This window comes from Paroedura picta, chromosome 7, assembly GCF_049243985.1.
Source record: "Paroedura picta isolate Pp20150507F chromosome 7, Ppicta_v3.0, whole genome shotgun sequence".
NCBI lineage: Eukaryota > Metazoa > Chordata > Lepidosauria > Squamata > Gekkonidae > Paroedura > Paroedura picta.
The window spans coordinates 39,769,056-39,792,036 of NC_135375.1; the positions used below are offsets into that span (position 1 = coordinate 39,769,056).

A 22,981-nucleotide genomic window follows, 5' to 3' on the forward strand; every position below is an offset into this window, starting at 1 on the left:
TCAGAAACAAAGAAATAGCTTGTATTACTGTACCACTGTGAAGTCTTTCTGGGGAAACCACAATGTGTAACCAACCCAGAAAAAAAAAATACCCCAAAGCACAAGTACGATAGAAGTATTCATCTGACACTTTTAAAATAATGCTGGAACTGGCCCCCACCAAATATAAGACAGCAGAGAGCTTTGTGTGAATCATGCAGTCTTCAGCCCAACCCTGCTGAGCAGGCACACCCACCAGAGCTATGAGCTGAGACAATCGCATGACTGCTGATGGCATGCACAAAACACAGCACAGTTTGTCCTCACTCTAAGCAGGCCTTTCTGAGCTTCCTTTTGCAGTGGCCTGCAGAACACAAATCTGCATCTCACTCTGCTCATGCATTCAGCAGTTGCGCAATTGTTCCAGCTTTTGGGATTAGTGAGCAGGTATAAGTGACCACACTGGGAATAACCATGTAATGTGGCATGACCTCTTCTGGAGTCTTCAGATGGGATACTATTTCTAAGGTAGACTCCCCACCTTCACTATGCAGACTTTGAAATCTAGTTTATCTCCTAAATTTCGATACCAAACACAAAATCCATTTCCCTGCGTCATTTTGTTTCATCTGGTCAATCTCAATTGACTGTACACATTTCTAGAAAGATACACATTTGATTACAAATTTGTTACAAGTAATACCTTCCTTGCTCTTATTAATGCACTCTGTATTTGGCCTACACACTCTCCAGGTTCAAACAAAGGAAATAAAAAAGCTGGAATATACAATGACTCTGTTCATGCTGGCTATTTTCTCCTCAACCAGAAGCCCAGAAATGCAAAGTTCTGTTCACAGAAAATTAGACAAGCTGCTTGCTGCAAGCATCGGGTGGCGGAGTGGCTGCAAAGAGCAGGACAATCACATTTACCATCCCTGAGGTCAGGACATATTGAGCCAATTCAGTTGACACAAGGGAAACCTTGACCTCTATGCCCTGTTGTTGGCCTTCCAGAGGAACTGGTTGGCCACTGTGTGATACAGGATGCTGGACTAGATGGACCACTGGTGTGATCCACAAGGCTCTTCTTAAACTTCTCTTAGAATGGCAAAGAGGCTGTTCAACATACAATGTAGAAAAAATGTTTTATTGACCCAGAGGAATGAAAGATGGGGAGATGGAAAACTAGTTCAGTGGAAATTTTTTTGATAAATGCTAGGATTCCCCCATCAGTCAGGAACAAGTTCCTTTAGTGTGTTTTATTTTTTTTTTAATTTCAACGTGCTTTCTCGGAAGAATTAAACAAAGAAAGTAATGTAGTTTGACGGACTTCAGAGGCCTCCATGTTTTGGCACAGGGAGACAATTAGGCTTGGTTGATGGGCTCAAAAATTGCTGAGGGAATGCAGGTCAGGCCGTCTGTGTCTGAAAATGAAAATGGCTATACACTGCTCAGATCCCAGCAGCTTAGCTTTACAAGCCACCTTCTGTTGGTGTAAGTTTCATCAAAGTCTGTTTTGGCTTCCATTGTATAAAAAATTCAGGACTTTTGCCATCTTCAGCAGTACAACTTAGTAATATTGCCTATAAATTCAACAATTTGCAGTCATAAGAATACTTTCTTGGAAGTAAGACCCATTGAATAGTATGGGACTTTCTTCTGAGGAGACCTGTTTATGAATGCTCCCATTGTACAACTAAACGTGTGTGTGGTTCCAATAAGTATAACTAAGGCTTCTTCCAAAAAAAGACAATTTTATAAACACAGAGAGGGGGGGGGAAGGAAGGGAGGAGAGAGAGATTATATAAGGTTTATCCACCTAAAATCTCAATCTCTTAGCTGTTGTCTTCTTTATTTGTAATACAATAATATTTCTCTAAAAATAGTGTAATAGTGCTTGTTTCATGAAGTGCAGGGAATGTAAATTGTACATTCGTTCCATAAAATTTGTGCTAGAATTTAACCATTAATGAAATATATTAAGAAGCTACATCTGTTGCTGTTGTACCCCGTAATGAATTGTTGAATTTGGAAATCTTCCTGGAAACCCCATTTGAACAGAAGCATCTTTTTAGTCCTCCTCTGACAGACCTTTTCAGTGCAGCAATTGAAAGGAAAGGCTGCCTGTGGCAAGATTTCTAGCAGGTGAATTAAAAAAGGGCTGTCAGTTTCTCAAGGCAATCAGTGCTACAACTGCTGTGTTTCTTTAGCATCATCTTCATGTTGAAGCTTGGCCTGCTAAAATCACAGGGGCAACATCAAAGCTCTCCCACTGACATATGGCATTAGGCAAGTGAGAAGAGCGTGAGTGCAAAGGGTGCATGCATTCAATTAAAAGCTGCATACACATGTTAAGCATTTTGGAAAAAGAAGAACTCAAAAGCAACCTTGGCCCAACTTGGAGCTTTTTGGTCTCTCGGGTACAACGTTAGTTTTCCAAAAGTTTGTGAAAGCATGACTTTTAGTACAAAGGCCAGATCAATTCAGTCACATGTTTTCTTTAATAGACATGAAAGATCCTCTCCCTTAGGAATGAGTTCCAAAACAGCACAAAAATGTTCAAATTGTGGAAGAAATTCTTAGGAGCAAATGGCTCCCATCTGGATGTCAGCTTCTGCACACTGGGTGTCACAAATGGCTGCGCACATTTTGTATGCAAAGGTTTGTTATGTTTTTACTTTGCAGGCATAGATATTCTTGCCTCCAAGTACGCAGACTGTTTGTGCAAAAGAGTTGTGTTTTCATTTCTGAAAGGGCAATTAGCACATGCTGGGGTTCTTGCATCCATACAGGAGGATGCACTCAAACATCAAGAGCTAACAGAACCAAGCATGAGTGGGTCATTTGTGATGAGAAAAGGTCTTATGCACTTCTTCCTTCCCCTTTCACCCTTTCCATTTGCGCCACTACATGTCTGAAGACAAGAATTTCCTGGTTTGATACTAACCACCATTTATTGCTCTTTCTGAACTGGAGGTGTTAACAAATTTCACAGGTCATCTTCAAAACAGAATTTTTAAACCATGGTTTAATCATGGTTTGTTGACAAGATATACACCACATTGACCGTTTACACACTAAAGGCTTCATGCTGGGCTGCAGGCTGGAGTTTTAGTCATGGCAGGTTGCCCAACCTCTTCCTGCACCCACATGGAGGAGCATTTGGCCCAGTGCACCTCGTCCACCCCCAATTTGTGCTCCTGCACGGGAGCTGGGGCAGTGAAGTTCCCAGTGCGTAAATGGTCATTGGGTTGTATCCTATAGATATCATGACCTTGGTACAGTTACTTTCTTTCCTAATATGCCTCACAGAGTGGTTGTTAGAATAAAATGAGGAAAGAAGAATCATGCATGCCACTTCAAGTTCTGTGAAGGAAGAAGCTGTTTTTTTAAAATAAGATGCTATTTTTTATAACCTGCTATTTACTAACTGAAGGGTAGGTAGGGCTCTAACAGACCTGCTCTGCAAAAACAGCCCTAAGAGAACTGTGGCTAGTCCAAAGAGACTCCTTCAGGTAGAGCAAAGCAGCATATAAGAACCAATTCTTCTTCTTCTTCTGGTTGCATGTAGAGGAGCGAGGGATCAAACCTGGTTCTCCAGATTAGAAGCTGCCACTCTTAACTACTACCTCACACTGACTTCTCAAGGGTGGAACTGACTTGACTTAGACCAAACAAAACAATGAACCCCATACCTTAATCAGATGACAATCATATCTAGATGCTGTTACAGCTTATTATCATAAGATAAATGCAATTATCTACCCTGTCTGAACTCATCCTAAGAGTTTTCGGAAATGCTTTCCTAACTTACCAGCATGTATTCACAAGGACCCTTAATGCTGCATTCTCTTCCGTAATTAACAAAAGAAAGAAAATGGGTGGAGAAGTGGAGTAGAGAAGTTGAAGACGGGTTTAGAAGTGGGGAATCAGGTTATAAATGTAACAAAAGCACATAATGCTCTTCAATGTAGCAGTTCTGTGGCACCGAGAAGACTAGCACATTTAGCATGCGTGTGAACGATCACGGGATGGAACCTTATAGAGCTCCTCACACATTATGGAATACACAGGTTTGGTCTTGGTTCCCACTAAGGAACAGATAGAACAAAGTTGCATGTGAGAGGTGAGTTCTAGCATCATGTCTGATGAGGACCACAGTGCAGTGGGGGCTGTTACCTTTTCCCACATACCACTTCCCCAGCCTCTAACATTCCCAGAGGAGTACTGGGCCCGTTTGGGAAACCTATGTGTATCCCAGGAAACAAGTGGGTCTTCCCAAAGAGCTCCCCACATAAAGAGCCTTATTATTGTTAGTCTTCCAGGTGCCAAAGGATGTTTTTTGGGGGGAGGGGGATTTGTCTTTTTTTGCTATTTAATACTAACACAGCTATCCCTTCAGAATTCACAACTGCATATAGTACTAAATGGCACAAACAGCATTTATTTAGTATTCTTGTGGAGGTTCCCCCTCCCCTTTACATCTGTGCAAACAAAATAGCCACATGCAGAGTTATTTCTCTTAAGTATCTGGCAAGGCATATGACTGTTAGAAAATCCGTCTTGGTTAAAACAAAATTTAGCGCTCGTTAAAGCATTAAGAGAAATGCTGATGGAATCAAAGCAGGTTTTCTGATAAAGCTGTAAAATCACCTCCAACACACAAACGTGACTGAATGCTACCATTAGGCTCTCATGCAGTCTGTTTTCCCTGCAACCAGCAATAAGCTACATAACCCTTCAGTGTGGTAACTGTCTTCAGAGAATAATCTTGTGTGGTAGCAGGACTCACATTTTTTTCAGATACTTTAAAAACTTTAAGAAAATCTTCACAATGTCTCTGATGCCACATTGTGAGCCATCTCTGGTGCTGTTTGCATGACAGAAGGGCAGGGTAGAAATTGTCTTGATAAATAAGTAAATAATATGTGATGTGAATTACATCTTTGTGTCGTTCATTTTCTCTCTCTTCCTATATACCCACAGAAAGCTGTCTGTGAGCACATTAAGATGTCCACAGCAATATTTCCAACAGTTGTTCTCTAAATACATTTTGGGGTAAACTGGTGTGGTAAACCAGAATTTTGAACATCCACTGTACATAACACACAGTTTAACTTCCTTCTTTAGGGTTTTTGCCTTTTGCTTTGTTTATATGTCAGATGCAACTCATTAAATTTCACACGCCTCATGGGGGGAAATATATATTGGTGCGGTATTTCCTATAAATGCAATTTGGTTTTAGAGGGGGAAGATGTCAAAATGTGTTCCTTACTGAATATATATAAATATACATACATACAGACATGTATATATATATATATATATTAGTAAGAAACCAAGACTGAAAGGGTTAGAGTGTGTTACTGCAGCAGTTAACAGCAGACAGCCATCTAACCTTTGGTACTTACAGGTATTTTATGGCTCTTGATCATATTATCAAACTCTTCATTAATTTTTTTGTATTTTTCTTCAGTGCGTGGGGTGAGGGCGTAAGAGGAGTCAGGATCAGGGCTTTCACAGCCTTTGTTTTCTTTCTTGTTCAATGCCTGCCAGGTTCAGAGAAATATCAGAAAGTAAAACAAATGAAAGGGAGCTTGGAGTACTTACACATAATCTTTGCCTGCTGATCATTAGATCAATATCTTCATTAATTTTCCTGTACTTGTCCTCAGACTCAGGGCTGTGACCTACTGAATCGTCTGCATCGGGGTCTGGACTGTCACAGCCATTAAGTCCTTTCTTTCTCAATGTCTGAAATACATAATTTGGAAAGTTCAAGCCTTGACACAGGCTGCAAGAGAGAGCCAGGGCCACTGCTATCACGCAGACTTCCTGGTGGTTAAAGGCGACTGCATTTTACATTAGGGAGAGAAAGAGAAGAGAGATGCATTAGGTCAACAAACAGCAGCTCCTGTTACCAGCAGCAAAGAGAGCACCACCGTGACCTCTCCAGAAGCTGGAGTCAGTCAATAAAAGGATACAATCTAATAACAAAAAAAAGTATCCGGTACCACCTACACTTTCTCCTGCAACAGAAACATCAGTGGGTTATACATTTCAGCAGTATCATCTATGAAAACATACAGAGAAAGGTAATATGTTTGATGAAGGAGGGGCTTCCTGCAAGTCTTAGTGTGGCAGAGGGGAGATCTTTCTGCAACAAGGCTAAACCCACGCATTGTAGGGTACTGTAACACAATGAGAGCACATCATTTGTTGGTTCACACAGGAAAATTTAGAAATGAATGATTACTGCTGTGCAACAGTAGCAACCAAGATTGGGGAGACATGACTCGGATAAGGATGTTAAGGGGCAAATCAGGGATCTATGAACAGGGTTGGGCTGTGGCTGTGGGGAGAAAGCTGTGAGGATTTCCCTCTGTGTCCTTTTCCCTGATATAAATCTTTTCCCCTACACCCAAAGTTAATATTTGGCTTATCCAGAGCAATTCCTAATTATGCTTGATTTTGATAGGGGAAATGAAGGAGAGGAAAAGGTTAAACAAACTCATGCCTACAAGACCTGTGTCTCCCCCCACCCACACACACACACATACTCTGAATGAAATAAGCAAACAAAACCCCTAGACTGCATCTAGTTTGGTCCTAAATCATGTTATACAATCATGTTATATACCCATGTTATACATTTCTCCCACATTCTCAGTCTCATACCAAAAATGTTAACAGGAGAAATCAAAAATTGATTTTATGTTATGAAAATTAAGACCAATAAACAATACACTGAATGCAATTCCAGATACAGAATGGATGAAACGTCCCAATGCAGATTCCTTCTGCCTAAGGTCATCAAGAAAAATTGAAAATAACATGGATACATTTATTTGTGAGTCACACAAGCAGAAGCACCAAGACATACCTGAATCAACTCATGCGCCTATCACATATTATTTATTTATTTATTTTTAATTTATTATATTTTATTTATAGGCTTGGGTCCTACTTATCTATGGGACCGTTTACCTCCTTATGCCCCCTTCAGGGCACTTCAATCTTTGAGTATGAATCTGCTGATGATCTTGGGACCCCAGGAAGCATACTTGACCTTGACCGGGGCCAGGGCCTTTTCGGTCCTGATCCCTACCTGGTGGAATGAGCTCCCAGAAGAGCTGTGGACCCCATCAGAACTCTCTCAGTTCCGCAGGATCTGCAAGATAGAGCTCTTCCACGAGATGTTTGGTTGAGGCCAAGCATGGCAAGTACCATGTTGCTATGGTACTTGGTAGACCCCCCCCCCAGTTGCTATGCTCAGGTACTTGACGGGCAGGAACTACCCCAAAGTGTGTCCATCCTCAGCTGTTCCAACATCTAATTCTGTAGCATTACAGGTCGGGTTGTATTAATTATTACCACCATTGGGTTGCTGTTTTTATGAACTCTGATTTTATTGTTTTATTGTAAATGTTGTAAACTGCCATGAGCCAGAATTTTTGGGAATGGTGGTATATAATTTTAATTAAACATAAAATAAATTTTAAAAATATATACCGCCCTCCCCTGAGGCTCAGAGCAGTTTACATGAAACACATAAAACAGTAAATGGAATTTAGTTTTCCATAAAACAACATTAACATTAATAACATTAATAACTTTAACAGGGGAACTGATGCAAACAGGTCCAGGACAGAACTCATGGATGGATTTCTGTGAGGGAGGGAGCAGGGGCCCTGTGGATGTTGTTGGTTTCGCTCAGTCTCAACCAAATGCCTGGTAGAAAAGCTCCCTTTTGCAGGCCCTGCGGAACTGTTTTAGCTCCATCAGGGCCCTGATCTCCTCCGGGAGCTCATTCCACCAGGTGGGGGTCAGGACAGAGAAGGCTCTGGCCCTGGTTGAGACTAGGTGGGCTTCTTTTGGGCCAGGGATCATTAGCCAGTTGGTGGTGGTGGTGGAGCGTAAAGGGGCATAGGCAAGGAGAACCTTTAGCCTGATCCAGAATTCAACTGGCAACCATTATAGTTGATGGAGAATGGACCGAATGTGAGACCTCCGTGTTGTTGCTGTGAGGACCTTGGCTGCGGAGTTTTGGACCAGCTGTAGTTTCTGGATCAAGGCTAAGGGCAAACCTGCATAGAGCGAGTTACAGAAGTCCAGTCTAAATACCTTTCCTTATTTAGATTTCTACCACAGAAGTACACCTGATGGGCTCTACTGTGACTTGAAGAAGTAGAAGGAAGAGAAAGAGGCACTGCCCTGCAGAGCAGAAGAGGGGAATTCAGATGTCATGAAACTCATGTTCAGATTTCCATTCAGCTGCCAAGCTCTTTAGGTAGTCTTGAGCAAGTGACTTTTAGCCCAACCAACTGCACATATATGTTATGAAGATGAAAGGAAACAACCGCCATTTCTCAGAACTCCTAGGAGTATGGACAGTATACGAATGTGTCAACTAATATCTAATAACAGCTACAAATGTATCATTTGATTTCTTTTCAAGAAAGCCATTAAGCATATGCAGGGGGCTACAGTTAGACCTTCTGGTTGGGACACCTCATGGTAACGTTCAAACTTACTGAAAGTAATTTTGGGTGAGACTGGAACTAAGAACTGCTGCACACAGGGAATGTCATGAATGCTGTACACAGAAGAGACATTTTATGTGCACATCACGCTTTAATCGTCCATTCAGTGGAACAATATCACAGTTTTTGCCACACTGCTTACTAGTGGCTAGTATCAAGAGACCTGAGTTCCGATCTAGCCATAAAAACACTATCACCTTGGTCACCTCAGGGACATTAATATGCTGCAGAAGCAAGTTGTCTAATACCACAGGGTAACCTCTGACATTCAGATGTATTTCAAAAGTATTTCTACAAATCCCAGGGTTTTCTTTTTTCCTTGAGGCAGCACATATTTTTGAATTACGACTTTGGTGTGAAGAACAGGGCAGGGCACTTGGAAAGGCAGAGTAGAGGCGGAAAAATAGCACAGGACCTGCTCTGCTGGTGTTTCTTTGCTGTTGCTGAAAAACTGACTCTTTCGTACACTCCTGGCATGTAAGGATGCCGACTGGATTGGGGGGGGGGTGCGTTCCTGTTACTTTAATAGTGAACAAAATGGACAACTGATGATTTTCATGGCACAAAGTTAAGTTGAGTGACATCACAGATAATTGTCTGAAGATCAAATAGATATTAAAGGGATAAGTAGAAGAACCAGATTAAACCCTCACAACCCTGCTGGGTTTCAGTAGGGATGCAAACATTGCTAGATGGTAAAGCTTGCTGCTTGTCTGGCCAACTGAAAATTGGGGAATTGGGGAATAATAGGGTCGCCAGGTCCTCACTAGCTACTGATGGGCGATGGGAGGCTAGGGTTGCCAGACCCAGGTTAGGAGATTTGGGGATGGAGCCTAGGGAGACAGGGACCTCAGAGGGATGCCATGCCATACAACCCACTCTCAAAAGCATCCATTTTCTGCCCCCCCCTCGGGGAACTGATCTCTGTAGTCTGGAGATCAATTGTCATTCCGCGGGATCCCCAAGTCCCACCAGGATGCTGGCATCCGTAAGGAGTAACCTTTATTTTATTTTTTAAATTATGCATTATAAACTCTATTTCATTTGTATGTTATACATTTGGCCTCATTTGTTACCACTTTGACACCTATGTATTTGCTAGAATATACTAAGTTTTCAGTTCTATGCACTCCTACTCAAAAGTAAGCCCTACTGGACACAACTCCCAATAAACCATGCATAGCATAATGTTGTAGGGACCTGGATTTCTCATTTGGAATTTAATATATTTTTATTCATCATATATTTTTATTCATCATATTATTTAGTGAGAAAATGTATCACTTTTGCTCCTAAAGGATAAACAGAGGACTTCTGCTCAAATTCCTGGAATCCAGAAAAACAGCACAGCAAAAAACCTTGAAGGCTCCAAGTACAGCTGTGAAAAAATTATTATTCCTCATAACACAGAAGGGAAATGAATCTCTGAGTAGTGATGAAGCCTGATTCCCCCAGTCATTCCTGTTCACTTTGGATCTGAAATGTCTTTCTCTGCCATTGAAGGCCAGTCAGGTCTTACACTCCTTGCTCCCATTAGAAAGATTTATGTCTTGGGTAACTCAAGGAGGCAGAAATCTGTGCAATGTACTCCCAAATCACCCCCACTGTGAGTATAGGGACTGCCACTGTATTTGGCAATGCAGAAAGTTCAATAAAAGTGCTAGACAGCATTTTCTCAAAGGTAGCTTTTAATTTTTCAGAACACCATTTAAAGACCATTAAAATGTACAAAATCATTTTTGATGCAACGTCTTTTTAAAATGCAAGCCCTGCAATATTCAGGACACAAACTCGCAGTTCAGCAGATAAACCAATGAAGTCCTCAGGTCTATTCATGCCAATGTTCTGCATCAATACTAGGTTATCTAAGCAAGCAAAAAACACAGCTCACTTGATGAGCTGATCACGAAAATTTGTATTTTAAATAAACAAAAAACAAGCAAGCAAGATTTAGATGCAGATTTGAATCAGAAAAGGAAGGGACATGGGAAAGAAGGTCACGGAAAGACCAGGGTAAAATTATCACTTCAAAGACGGCTCTCAACAAGTCCTATTGATATAATCATGAACTCTTCCATAGCCCTCTTATTCTTAAAATAGTAGGGGGGGGGGAGGTATGTATATCTTAAATTTGGCCCTGTGGACTCCACTCACTGATTCCTGATCTATAGCCTCTGCTTTTCTGTCTGAAAATTATATTCTCATTCTTTCCAACTGCAGGATGTTCTGAAGTTTCTAAATCTACATGCTTAATTTGGTCATTGAAACAAAATACCAAATTATAATTTGTATATGAGACAGAATACCAAATTATAATTTATATACAACTGACACATGGTTTGGAAATAACTCACTAGGAACTCCTACCACAGAAACCCCCTTTGGCTCAAAGATAAACAATCCAAGAGGCTTGTGTGAAAGACATTTTGGTGGTTTACATCCTCAGACATCAACATCCCTGAGTAGTGGCAAGACTTGAGTTTAGTCATCCAGAAATTCATCCAGAAGGGAGGGGGACTGCACAAGGGCACATCAAGTGATCTGAAAACATGCAAGTTGGCGCCCCATTCTGCGAGAGCTCAGCAGTTTACAATCTGACACAAGACTACATCGCTAGGCATCAGCAATCTTATTTATCCTAGATATCCACACCTGTCAGCGACTCTGCACCTGTTGTCTGCTCTGGCACAGACCAAATGACAGCAGCCAATCGTAGCTGCTTCTGTTGCAACATGGCCATAGATGGCTTTTCTTGGCTGTGCCTCTACAGACTGGGGCTGCTAATCTCTGTGGATTTCAGCAGCCTGCTTTCTGTACTTCATAATGCTGCCATAATTTTCAGCTCTTCAATGTGCAAGAAGTGTTTGAGAATGTTATTTTTCCTGTTCCATTTTGTATTGTTTTTTTCTTTCCACATTAGCTCTCAGAAGGGTTTCAAATTTGTTCACATACAAAGTTCAAAACTACTACTATATACTACTAATAAAGTGACTGTTTCTATTTGGAATAAGAGAGTGCATTGCTATAAAACAGCTCCTCAGCCCAACTATCTACTGATATGGTCTGGATCCAAAGTATCTTCCGCTCACAGAATGGTTTATATCTCCTGTTAGAACACTTGGCATGAAGAATAGAACTTAAGGCAGGATTAAATATTACGTTCAGGGCATCCTTTTTACTCAGTGGGGTTTATTCCCATGAAAGTATCCTTAGGACTGCAGCCTTAGATCCATGGTTGCTAATGGTGTTTTTTTTCAAAACCTTTTAAAATGTTTTAAGTGCAGCTGCTCAGGCTGTTTTTTTGAGGGGGGATGTAACATGAGGGGAAGTGAAGCTAAATCTTTAATCTTCTCCCCCCCCTCCATTTTTCTTCTTTAAAAAGCCATCCCAAAGTGCTTTTGCTGCACCTGGGGAAAACATATGGGTATCTGAATTTTCCTACACCTGTGTGGTTGTTTCTACAACGGGAACCTGGTTCAGGGATACAAAGTTTAAAGAGCTTCTCTCCTACCCATGCCGTTCTTCCACTGATGGGAAATGAACAAGCCCTAGACGCCATGTCTGGAAAAGAACAAATTCTTTTGAAATTAGCACAGATCTAGTTCCACCACCTATAATAAAAAATATTCTTTGTCTTATATCAGGGATGACTAAACTGTGGCTCTCCAGATATCATTGGACCACAATTACCATGAGCCCCTACCAGCATTGGTAATTGTAGTCCATAGATACCAGGAAAGTCATTGTTTGTCCACTCTTGTCTTATACCATGTCTTATCAACTGTGTTGGCAGGTATTTTCCTTCTGCATTCAGTTATTTGGATAATACTGTTTGCACTCTGAACTAACTCAATTCCTTGAGCAGTCATGGTATGTAAAATTTCAAAGTGTTTCTTTACGATTTTAAGATGAAATTCAAGATCAAATGATTTTGCTAAATATTTTTAACTAATAGTTGGTGCCAACTCTCTTTCAGAATATATCCCCAGTAAGTAAAGGTACAGTGCAGTTATCTCATATTATTTTTAAACTAGCTTCAAAGCCCGTTCCTAAGAACAGGCCTTGAAAGTCCCCCCCCCGCCTCCCCCCAAGCAGCTTAAGGTCGCTTTGGGACGCTGGAGCCAGCTTGATAGCAGGCTCGGGACAGAGCTCCTTAGCAGGCAGTCAGCAGGCTGGGAGGCCCTCCTTAGCAGGACAGGAGGCCCTCATTAGCAGGCTCAGCAGACTGGGAGGCCCTCATTAGCATTAGCAGGCCCTCCACCATGACCCTTTGCCCAGGGCCCTCTCCCCTTACCTGCTGCTGGCTCTAGGCACTGAGGCTCGTCTGAAAGCAAAGAGGCTAGAGTCCAGGGACAGAGGGCGGGAGCTGCAGGGGCAGAGCCCTCATTGGCCCTATTCCAACTTGGACAGCCGGACACGTTCCATCCCCCCAGGCTGTTTCAAAAATATATAGAGGAACCATGGATAAGGATGATGATGTAGGCATGATTTAGGCATTCCTACACAAAATGTGATATCTCATCAACACTTTGTTACATCAATGACATTCAGCTGAACATGTGATCTGTTTGCATTTTAAAACATTTTGGCAGAATTAATGTTGGGTGATATGAAAGGTCTGCTTTCTGTGATTAATCTGTGCTACCCTGCTACATGTGCAAGTCATTTTTGGTGGCTGGGCAACATGAAACTGAGAAAGAGGTCTTATTAAAATTCATAGCCTTAGTCTCTCGAATCATTATTTACTTCATGTACCATATTCTTCTCCCAGTGGGCCCAAAGCAGCTTACACCATTCTCCTTGCCTATCTGAACCTCATAGACCAATTATGAATGGGAGGGGTGTGCCGGGCCAGCACTCGAACATCAGCTGGACAAATCCCAGCAGATGCACGACGTCGGCATCAGCCCAGTCCTCTCCTGGTCTTGGCCCATGTTAGGTCCTCTGATGCCCTGCATTAAGGAAATGTTGAATTTTAAACATTCCCTTTTTTAACGCGGGCACCATTGGCACCCATGCCAGGTCAGGTCCATGCATACAGGGAAGAGCCAGGCCATTTAGGCCCAGCTCCTCCCCTGTCTACAGTGTCCATGCAGGGGCATGAAACACCCCATCCAGCTTTGTCCCATCACAGAGCTAAATGGAGTATTCGTCAACCCCCACAGGGATGCCTCCTGCCCCCCTGCTGCCGCTACCGCAGTGTTGCGGAACCTGCCTACCCCAGAGTTGTGTGTGGGCACAACTCCTGGGAGGACCGTGTACACCAGGGGATTTCATTCCTCATGTATATATGGGAAGTGGCAGGGTATGCTGCCCCACTGCATGGAACTGCTGGTGGCCCGGTATGGTGGCCGCCATTGTGCTTGTGGTCATACTAATTTTGTGAACTTAGGGAGATATGAGTGACTGCTCCAAGATCACTCAGCAAGCTTCCACGACAGCTTTTTGCTTCAGACCTCACTGTTGCTCTGTTTATACAGTCATGAGATGCCTTAGCATCATTATGGTATTTCTATATATGAAGCAGTGGGAAGAAAAATCAGATGCATTATAGACATTAGGAAAAAAGTGGCAATGAGGAGAGTTTGCAGGGCTGATTTAGGATACATTGGATAGCTATGCATGTCTTCTTTTCTCTTGCTGTGCTACTTTACCAGCTCTCCTCTGCACTGCTGTTCCCATTCCTCAGATGTTACTGATACCACCACTACTATCGCTAATGTTCAAGCATGAAATTCCCACTTAAGAATAAGGTAAGTTTCCTCAGATATGAACCTACCACTATGAATCTTCTATAATTTGAAATCCTGAATTGGACTTGGAACTCTATTTAGGTTTGCATTGTCAATATACGACACGCAAAAAATCCACTAGTGATACACAAGTGGAAACAGAAATGGATTTAGCACACATAAACTGTTCATTAAATTTAACCAATAGGGTCTGAAAGCAAACTCCTGGGCTAAGCCCTGTTAGGGTTTTTGAACAAGTTAAGCAATTTATTCCAGAGACAAATTTCAGCAGGGTAGCCAACCTGATAATCTGTTGCAGTCAAACAAACAAAAACCTTCTTCTGGCACCTTAAAGACCAAGAGATTTCTTGGAGCATAAGCTGTCATGACTACAGCCTAGACAATGAGAGTATGATGTGAATCCTCAGTCAGCGGATACAGCTAAATACAAACTTAGGGAAGGGGGAAGCTATATACAGTGGCATTAATAGACTATGAAATAAAAAAGATACAGCTTGTGACATTTCTATGCAAATTCAGAAACACAAGAGAACCACATTCAAACAGCTGTAACAATACTTGTTTAAGTCCTACTTAATGCAATTTAATCTATTGTTAAATACTAATTCATCAATTATTGTTGCCCCATTAAGTCTTTCAGATGCCTTAGAACTTTATTCCATTTATAAGGAAGGAGAATAATTGCGCCACAGAGTAGAATGCAATTTCAAGATCCCTTGCAGTTCATTAATAAGGGTTGTATATTTCATGATAAATAAAATTCAAAGAATATGATATCCCAAGATTATTTCCAAGAACTCCCGTTACTAACACCAAGGGCATACAATTGTATCTTATTTGGTGGTAGTAGTATAAAGTCTTGCCTTCAACTGACCTGGCTAGAAATATGTGCAGAACCAAGAACGATATAAGTTTTGTGTGCATATGGTTATTTTTAAAAGAAATACTTAAATTTAATTTACTGAATATTCCTACTCATTCCCATTCTGCTAACACAAGCAAAAGGTTACATAATTAACAAACACAGATCCCAGCATGAACAACTGGATAATTGTACCCTTCCATTCAATCCCTGAGAATTTAAAAGCATTTCAAGTGCAATTATGAACATTATGTAGACATAAACAAAGATATCCCACTGAGTGGACAAGAAGCCACGGTCAATGCGGACTCTACCTAACTGCTGATGTGGTCAACTCATGGTTTTGTAATCCCTGGGGATTTGTGGGTGGAGCCTGGGAAGACCTCAGTGGGATATAATGCCATGAAACTCATCCTTCACAGTTGCCATTTTCTCCAGTCCAGGAAAACTTACTTCTGTAGGCTGGGGATATGAACTGTAATTCTGGGAGATCTTTAGGGCACACCTGGAGGCTGCCAACACTATGTTACATTCTTCTTTAATATTCAAGTGTTGCTCATTTATTTATTTATTTATTTTTATTTATTTATTAAATCTCTAGCCCGCCTTCCTCCTTGGACTCAAGACGGGTGACATATAAAATCCCTATAAAACCCCATCCTAAAAAACAACACGCATCTAAAATATATTGAGAAGGCAAGATCCCTCCTACCTCCTGCAGTCAACTAACAAGGGTGTGCTAGATATTATAGCGGGACTTGAGGGTTATGGTTTTACTTGCACAGTAAAAACAAATCAGATATCTACTGAAAAAACTTAACACATGAACTGTGTTTGCCCTAAATTTACAGTAAAGAACCAAAGAAATCATGTACTACATTTGAATGCATATTTCTAAAATATTCCACCATGTTTTTGGGCTGTTTTGCTATCTCAAACTGCAGGCACCTCTACAGTGGAAACATCAGAATTATTCTTTGCCAGCAACTATTTTTAGAGCAGGAAATGATGCAGCCAGCAGAAAGTGAATGACAGAATATAATTACCAGAAACAGACTTTTTAAGCTTTAGACTTTGGAACTAATACATACATTTTTGTACAACACGCTGAGGAAGTCTTAATGACCACAATATTTTGGTTTTGCATTTCATCTGAAAGGCAGCCCTTCCAGAGGTAGCACGCTGGCAGAGGCCTCGGAGGGCTGACTAAGCAAAAAAAATAAAATAAAATAAAATATGCCACCAACAGAGAAAAAACCCTGCTTTCTACAGCACCTGGCCCTTCATTGAAAGGCCCTCAAGAAAACATTGGGCTAGTACTGGTTTCTCCCTGGAATAATTCAGAAGTTATTTTTACAGTCGATCAAGTTTCATTGGAACAAAAAAAAAGTGGCAAGAGTGATCATTACCAACTAAAATGATATGCAAACAGAAAAGGGTAACTTCTGTTTAACATGTGAACCTTTCAGTCAGTTCTAAAAGTTAGAAAAAATCAGTAACTTAGAAATTGAAATTCAAATCCAAACGCTCTATCTACCAAAGACATTCCTATCTCATTCCCTGAAGTGATGGGTGAAAAGCCTTGTACAGGTGATACCTGGACTGGAGAATGGTGGGTGGTCGAGTGGAGAATGAGCTTGGCATTCCTTCCTTCTGGCTGCAAATCTGGCCTGACCCTCAAAATGGCTTTGTAGTGTGTGTGCGCGCGCGAGCGTGCGCGTGTTTGTGTATGTGCGTGTTTTAAGTCAAGGCTATATTACATATTTGTGTGTAAGATGTAACTAGCTTCTTAGAAATGGTTAACATCAATCACAGTTTGAACTGTCTCACAGAAGTTAGAACGTACAAGCAAATTGTTCTACAGAAACGATTCTAGTAAATTACAAAACTGAAACAATCCTGTTTTACTTTTATGAATACATTAAATAGGATCTGTTCACTTACTTAAAAAAAAACCCCAGTGTATGCCTTGTCTTTAAACAGCTATTAACAGTTCTAAGCATTTTAACTGCTTGTTAGAATGTCTTCAGTTTATGATACATCTCTTCAGGGAAATTCCCATGAGAGAGCTCAACGCAAAATCACAACTGTGCAAAATGAAACATTTATAATTCTCCATTAAGTGTCTATTATGAAGAGGATGGATGGGCGAGAAAGAGAACGGTGACAGTGTAAAAGACAGCATTTGCAGTCTTCTAAAAACTGTAACCCCCGCCACCAGCATAACTCTCTTTAACACCTTCTAGTTGCTTATTTCATTGGAAAGGCTACATAACTCAATGCCAGTGTGTACAGATTTTGCATTTGGAAGGTTCCAGATATAACCTCCAAACTCCATCTGGAGTACATGGGCCAATTAATTTATTTAGATAAGTATCCTTTTATCTTTCTGCATTTAACATAAAAAAGCATTCACTTAAATCAGGGCTTTGGTTATGGTTGCCAATTTCCAAGCTGAAGTTCTCCCATAACTACAACTGATCTCCAGATAGATCAGTTTCCCTGGAGAAAGGGGCAGATTTGGAGGGTGGACTTTATGGCATCACATCTCTGCTTCCCCAAGCTCTGCTCACACCTTCCCCAAGCTCTGCTCACAAATCTTCAGGAACTTTTCAAGACAGTTGGTAAGCCTATCTGTAATCACATTTATTGAACTACTAAGATTCCCTCTCCATGTGATGCATTTAATTTTTATCAATTATGAGGAACTTTAATGGCAAAGAACAGTGGTGAGGAGTTTAAAACATATCTTTTGATTTATGATTAGATTTTTAGACTAGCTCTCTCCCGTAGTAGGCTTGAAGCTGTTTACAGCATGATATAAACTCTCATTTAAAAACAACAACAACAACTCATGATTTGCTGTTTATCAAGTCCTACATGTACTTATGTGATACAATATGATCAAACCTAACATGGATTGATGGTTGTGCAGACTTTCTTCAAATTAAGAACTGCTTGAAAAATGAAGCGAATACATATGCAGTAGCTGCAAGTGTTAGTAATTTTATCAGTTTTTAAATGAGGTCAAGAAACAGACTTAAATCATACTTACTTCAAAGGAACTTCCTTTCAAGTAAGCATGTTCAGAGATACAGCTTTGACACACCCTGCTCCTTCAGTTACAACACGTTGCTTAAAAAAACTAGCTGTGGTAGCTTATGACTGAAATAGCCAGCTATAACATTTGTGGAAATTTATCTGTTGGCAAGTGAGATAAACAAAATCTATGAAGAAGACACAGCTTTCCTACACTACACTAATGGTAGGTCCATAGTAGCATAAGCTTGCAGAATTCCAAATATGTGACTTTCTTACACGGATATCAATGTGCTGCAATACCACAGCTCTATTGCAACAGTATCTGGCCTTTCACATACTCAACAACTTCTACACTCTAAAAACTATACAATATTAGCTTTGTATTCTGCTGCTACAATGAATATAGATCAGGCAAAGCGATTAATGGTTTCTGTGTGGCTTGCAAATATCAAGAAGTCAAATTGATGCCCTTTATATGACTGCCCATCCTATCACAGTGCTCAACTTTAAGAGCATGACTAACAAGGTTTCAGTCATTCTCAAGAAGGACTAGAACTTGAGTTACCCAATTAAAAACATTATTATTAAATTCACCTCATGATGAGCCTTAATTTATTGATAAATAAGTGCCTCTAATTGCAACTATTGACCAATTCAAGCTGTATCCAGAATGTTTTGAACACCCTGACATCTTGTTTTCATCTATACTTTGCCACTGTGAATTAGCTGCAGCAGTTACTTGGGTAATCTATTCTTTCTCTACCACATGATTGAGTTAGCTTCTAGATGGTGTCACAAGCCAGTGGCCACCTCCCTTTTCAGCTGTTGACAATATCATCCATGTATTGTGGTGCACTTCAACAAACACTTGAAAATCATAGCAACATATAATTTATTTCAGCTTGGCATGCAATCATTTCATTCCCTCTTCAGCTTGGCCTGTTGGTTCATGGGATTCATATAAGGCCAATTCATTTCTCAGACAGTGAGATACTCCTAATAACTGAAGAACTGCTGATGGTAAGTGTCTTGTTCTAGGCTTGCCAACCTCCAGATCAGGCTTTCTCAACAGGGGTTTTGTGAAACCTTGTGTCAGGTGATATGACCATATATGCTTATGTTGATCTGCCCCCCTTCGAAAATGGACAATGATGGGCTTGGAGGGGGGAAAGGTGAGGGGCCCCATCCATAAAAATTCATGCTGGCTGAGGCTCATTGTACATGATAGTGACTGGAGTCCAGGGAGGTAAGTACTCTCATTTTAACTTAACTGCATGTTCTTATTTTAGTAATGAAATACTGCAAAGCACTACTAAGTAAGCCAAGGCACCATTTTCAGCCAGTTTCACTTTGTAGTATTGATACAGGAAGTTGCTCCTTCAGTCAAAACTGTCAAATCTTGTTATCTACAGGGGGCCTGACAATTCAAGGATCCTGCTAATGAAGACAATTAGGCAGAACCATTTATACCTGACAACATTTAGCTGCTATAAATGGAGACATCTGGAAAGAAGAAAATACTGAAATGCCTTTGAAATTCCCAGGAAAACTTTTTAAAAGATTGTTTTCTTTTTCTTGAGGATCCTGACTGAGCAAGAGTCCCATGTCACACACCTATCCAAATTCTGCATGGCTAATTCTAGCGAAAACTATTGATTTAGTGACAGAGCGGCACAGAGAAACAAATATGGAACTGCTCTGTTAGTGTTAATATCTACTGAAGAATTTGGATTCAGTCCTAAGCATCTACAGGTAGAATATGAAACTTTAACCTTGATATTCTCAAGAGAAAACAGATTTTATTTATTTTGTGAATGAGAAACTGAGATGGAGCCAATAACTTACTAAATTTGCTAAAGGTCACCTTGGGAGTAAGAATTTTAACTTTGGTTTAACAATATCCATAACCATCCTATTGGTTAAACAAGACTGGCATTCTGTTTAGACTTTCCAAAGCTGTAATCACATACTCATTTTAAGTAAAAAGTGAAAAATTCATACACTAGCATGACTGTTCATGAAGGACAGAAACAGACAATGACAAGAACAGATGACTGTTCTTGTGCATTAAATACTCACTTATCCAGCTTGATGCCTGAGGTATATGTGAATGCATTTCTCAGCATATTACCACCATTTGAGATGCTAAAGCTCATTAGCTGTGGTACCCATAAGTATATGTGTATAAAATAGTTTGCTAATCTTCAAGTGGTGGCTAGAGATCTACCTCTATTACAACTGATTTCCAGGTGCCAGAAATCAGTTCTCCAAAAAATGGTTTATTTGGAAGGTACTCTCTGGCTTTTACATCCCACTGAAGTACCACCCTTCCCCAAACCCCACCACCTTTAGGCTTTACTACCCAAATCTCTAGGTATTTCCCATTCTGGACCTGGAAAACTAGTATAAAATGTAATTTTTAGATAAATCTTTGAAATTGAAGGTCTTGAGTCTGCGGAGTATAATGTGCTACATCAGAGATCCAGTTCACTTATCAAATTTTGAACCAGAATAGAAGTGAAATGCCATGAACATTTTAATTAACAACAGAAACAACTCATGCAAAGGGGTAAAGCATTTCAAAACAACAGGCAAACAAAGCAGGGTAACATATTATCACTATCAACCACAGCATATACCACTGTATAGTTCCTCACTGTATAGTTCCCATAAACTGCAGTTTACAACTCAATCCTGGTATAGCAGATATTGCTTCTCTCTGACCATCTACCAAAGATTTTTTTCTCCCCCTTATAGTATTTTCCTAACCTGCTTCACATACAGACAGTCTGTCTTCTTGTGTATTGCCTTCACCTTGCTCTATCTGACCCATTCATTACATAACCTTCCTACTGGGATGTGAACTTGCAAAACTGACGAATCCACAGAGAGGACAAGATATCCTCAACCCCATTCCAAAGTTCTTTTCTTTTCATAAACAACAGAAATGGCAGATTTTTAATTTACTTTGTAGTCCAGCTTATCAAATTGTATCTTTAAAAAAAAACATCACCTTATTTGAATATGATATACATCAATCACTTCAGAATACTGAGAAGAGTACTCTGAGATCTGAAAGTGAAACTTTGATATTTGCAATCAGTACCACAGCTGAAAAATTTCAGGAGAACCTGTTTTCTATCTCTGGTTTCCACCAGAATTCTATTCAAAGACTCACCAATTTATCACCCTGGAAAGGATAAGAAATTACAGTTGTTTTTGAATGATTGTCAGCTGATCAAGCTCCTAACCAGAGAACAAGTCTGGCTGCTGGAGCTCTAGCCGCAAACATTAAAGAATCTAAGGTTGTGTCTACCAAAAAAGAAACTGCTTTTAAAAATTGGGACACTCCCTCAAATGTCTTCTTATTGGATTCTGGGGCTAACCTTACTAACATAAGTGGCCAAACTATAGATGCTTTAGGAACTATAGAAGCCATAGTGGAGGGTTTGATAGACATTGCTATTGCATCATGTATCTTCCTTAATGTAAAGTCAGCCCGCTTATCCATGTTGTCTCTAATATTATCTCCCTCATTTTCAGAGACTAAGCCTTGTGACTGCATGGTGGCAACTGAAGCATCAACCCAAGATGTTTGCAAAAACTCCTCAGCATAGCCAGACAATTTATACATCTTTCAAACAACCTCCCCCCCAAAAAAAACAAATACCAAAACAAAAAACAAAAAAACAAAACAAAAATTAAAAAGAATATAAGTTTCCATATTTCTACTTGTCTATACTTAGAAGGCAGCATGGTACAGGCCAGTTTCATACGATCACAGAAGTTGGGTCAGTACTTGGAAAGCAGACGAGTAAGGAAGATTCTGCAGAGGAAGGCAATGGCGAACCACTTTGGCTTCTCATTTTCCTTGAAAGCCCCTTGCTGGGTTGCCATAAATTGACTGTGACTTGATGGCATTTCCCTAACTACATATCCAATTTTCATCAGTGATTTAACTTGTTTACCAAAGCCTCTACTTTCTCACATTCATCCATCATTGTAAGCAAACAGCATGTTCAACCAATAACTCTCACTAGTCCTCTTTCCATCATCTTCTTACCTTCCCTGTTATTTTCCTTACCTCTGGATAGTCCAAACTTAAATTATTTCATTAGATCCTGGAAACCAAGTAGGGGTGGCTCGGGTTAGTACTTGAGTGGAAGACCACCAAGGAAGTCTAGTACTGAAGAAGAAGAATTGGTTTTTATTATTTTTTTTATTATTGGTTTTTATTATCCAAAGGAGTCTCAAAGGGGCTCACAATTTGTCCCTTCCCCACAACAATTTGTGAGGTAGGCGGGGTTGAAAAAGTTCTGACAGAACTGCTCTGACAGAACCCCAACAAAGCTGTGCATACCCCAAGATCATCCAGCTGGCTGTATGTGGAGGAACAGGGAATCAAAGCTAGTTCTTCAGATTAAAGGTCACAATTCTTAACTACTGCACTAGGCAGAGGTGGGCAATGACAAAACATTTCTGCTAGTCTCTTGCTTGTAAGTCAAATGCAACTTGATGGCACTTTTTATGACTATTCTTTTCCTTAATCATTTTCCTTCTCTACTTCTCCTTTCCTCACAGAGTCAACTGACTTACTTCTTAAGTAGTCAAGCCTCCTGAGGCCTGTGTTCTTTAACTTTCCTGTCACCTGGGGTCTCTTACCCCTCAGAATCCCAACTCTTACTCTGCTTCCTGACAATACCCCTCAATTTGCTCCTTTACGTATGAGACTGTGCTGGACTGCACTTTTAAAAGCTTAGAAGGGCTGTACAAAAAGATAAAGGACTGTGAGGGGTTAATTC

The 22,981-nt window shown here is 40.4% G+C and overlaps 1 protein-coding gene across 17 annotated transcripts in view; it reads right to left on the reverse strand.

Annotated features, from left to right (window-relative positions):
• The window catches only part of MEF2C (myocyte enhancer factor 2C), a 201,243-nt gene that overhangs the window by 61,257 nt on the left and 117,005 nt on the right, over nucleotides 1-22,981 (reverse strand). For 16 of the 17 annotated variants that reach the window (XM_077347569.1, XM_077347565.1, XM_077347559.1 and 13 more), the window contains one exon: nucleotides 5,590-5,733. In XM_077347569.1, coding sequence (XP_077203684.1) covers nucleotides 5,590-5,733 — 144 coding nt within the window. Of the gene's footprint in view, nucleotides 1-5,390; nucleotides 5,529-5,589; nucleotides 5,734-22,981 lie in introns of all 17 variants that reach the window. The other variant, XM_077347571.1, reaches the window with a different exon arrangement.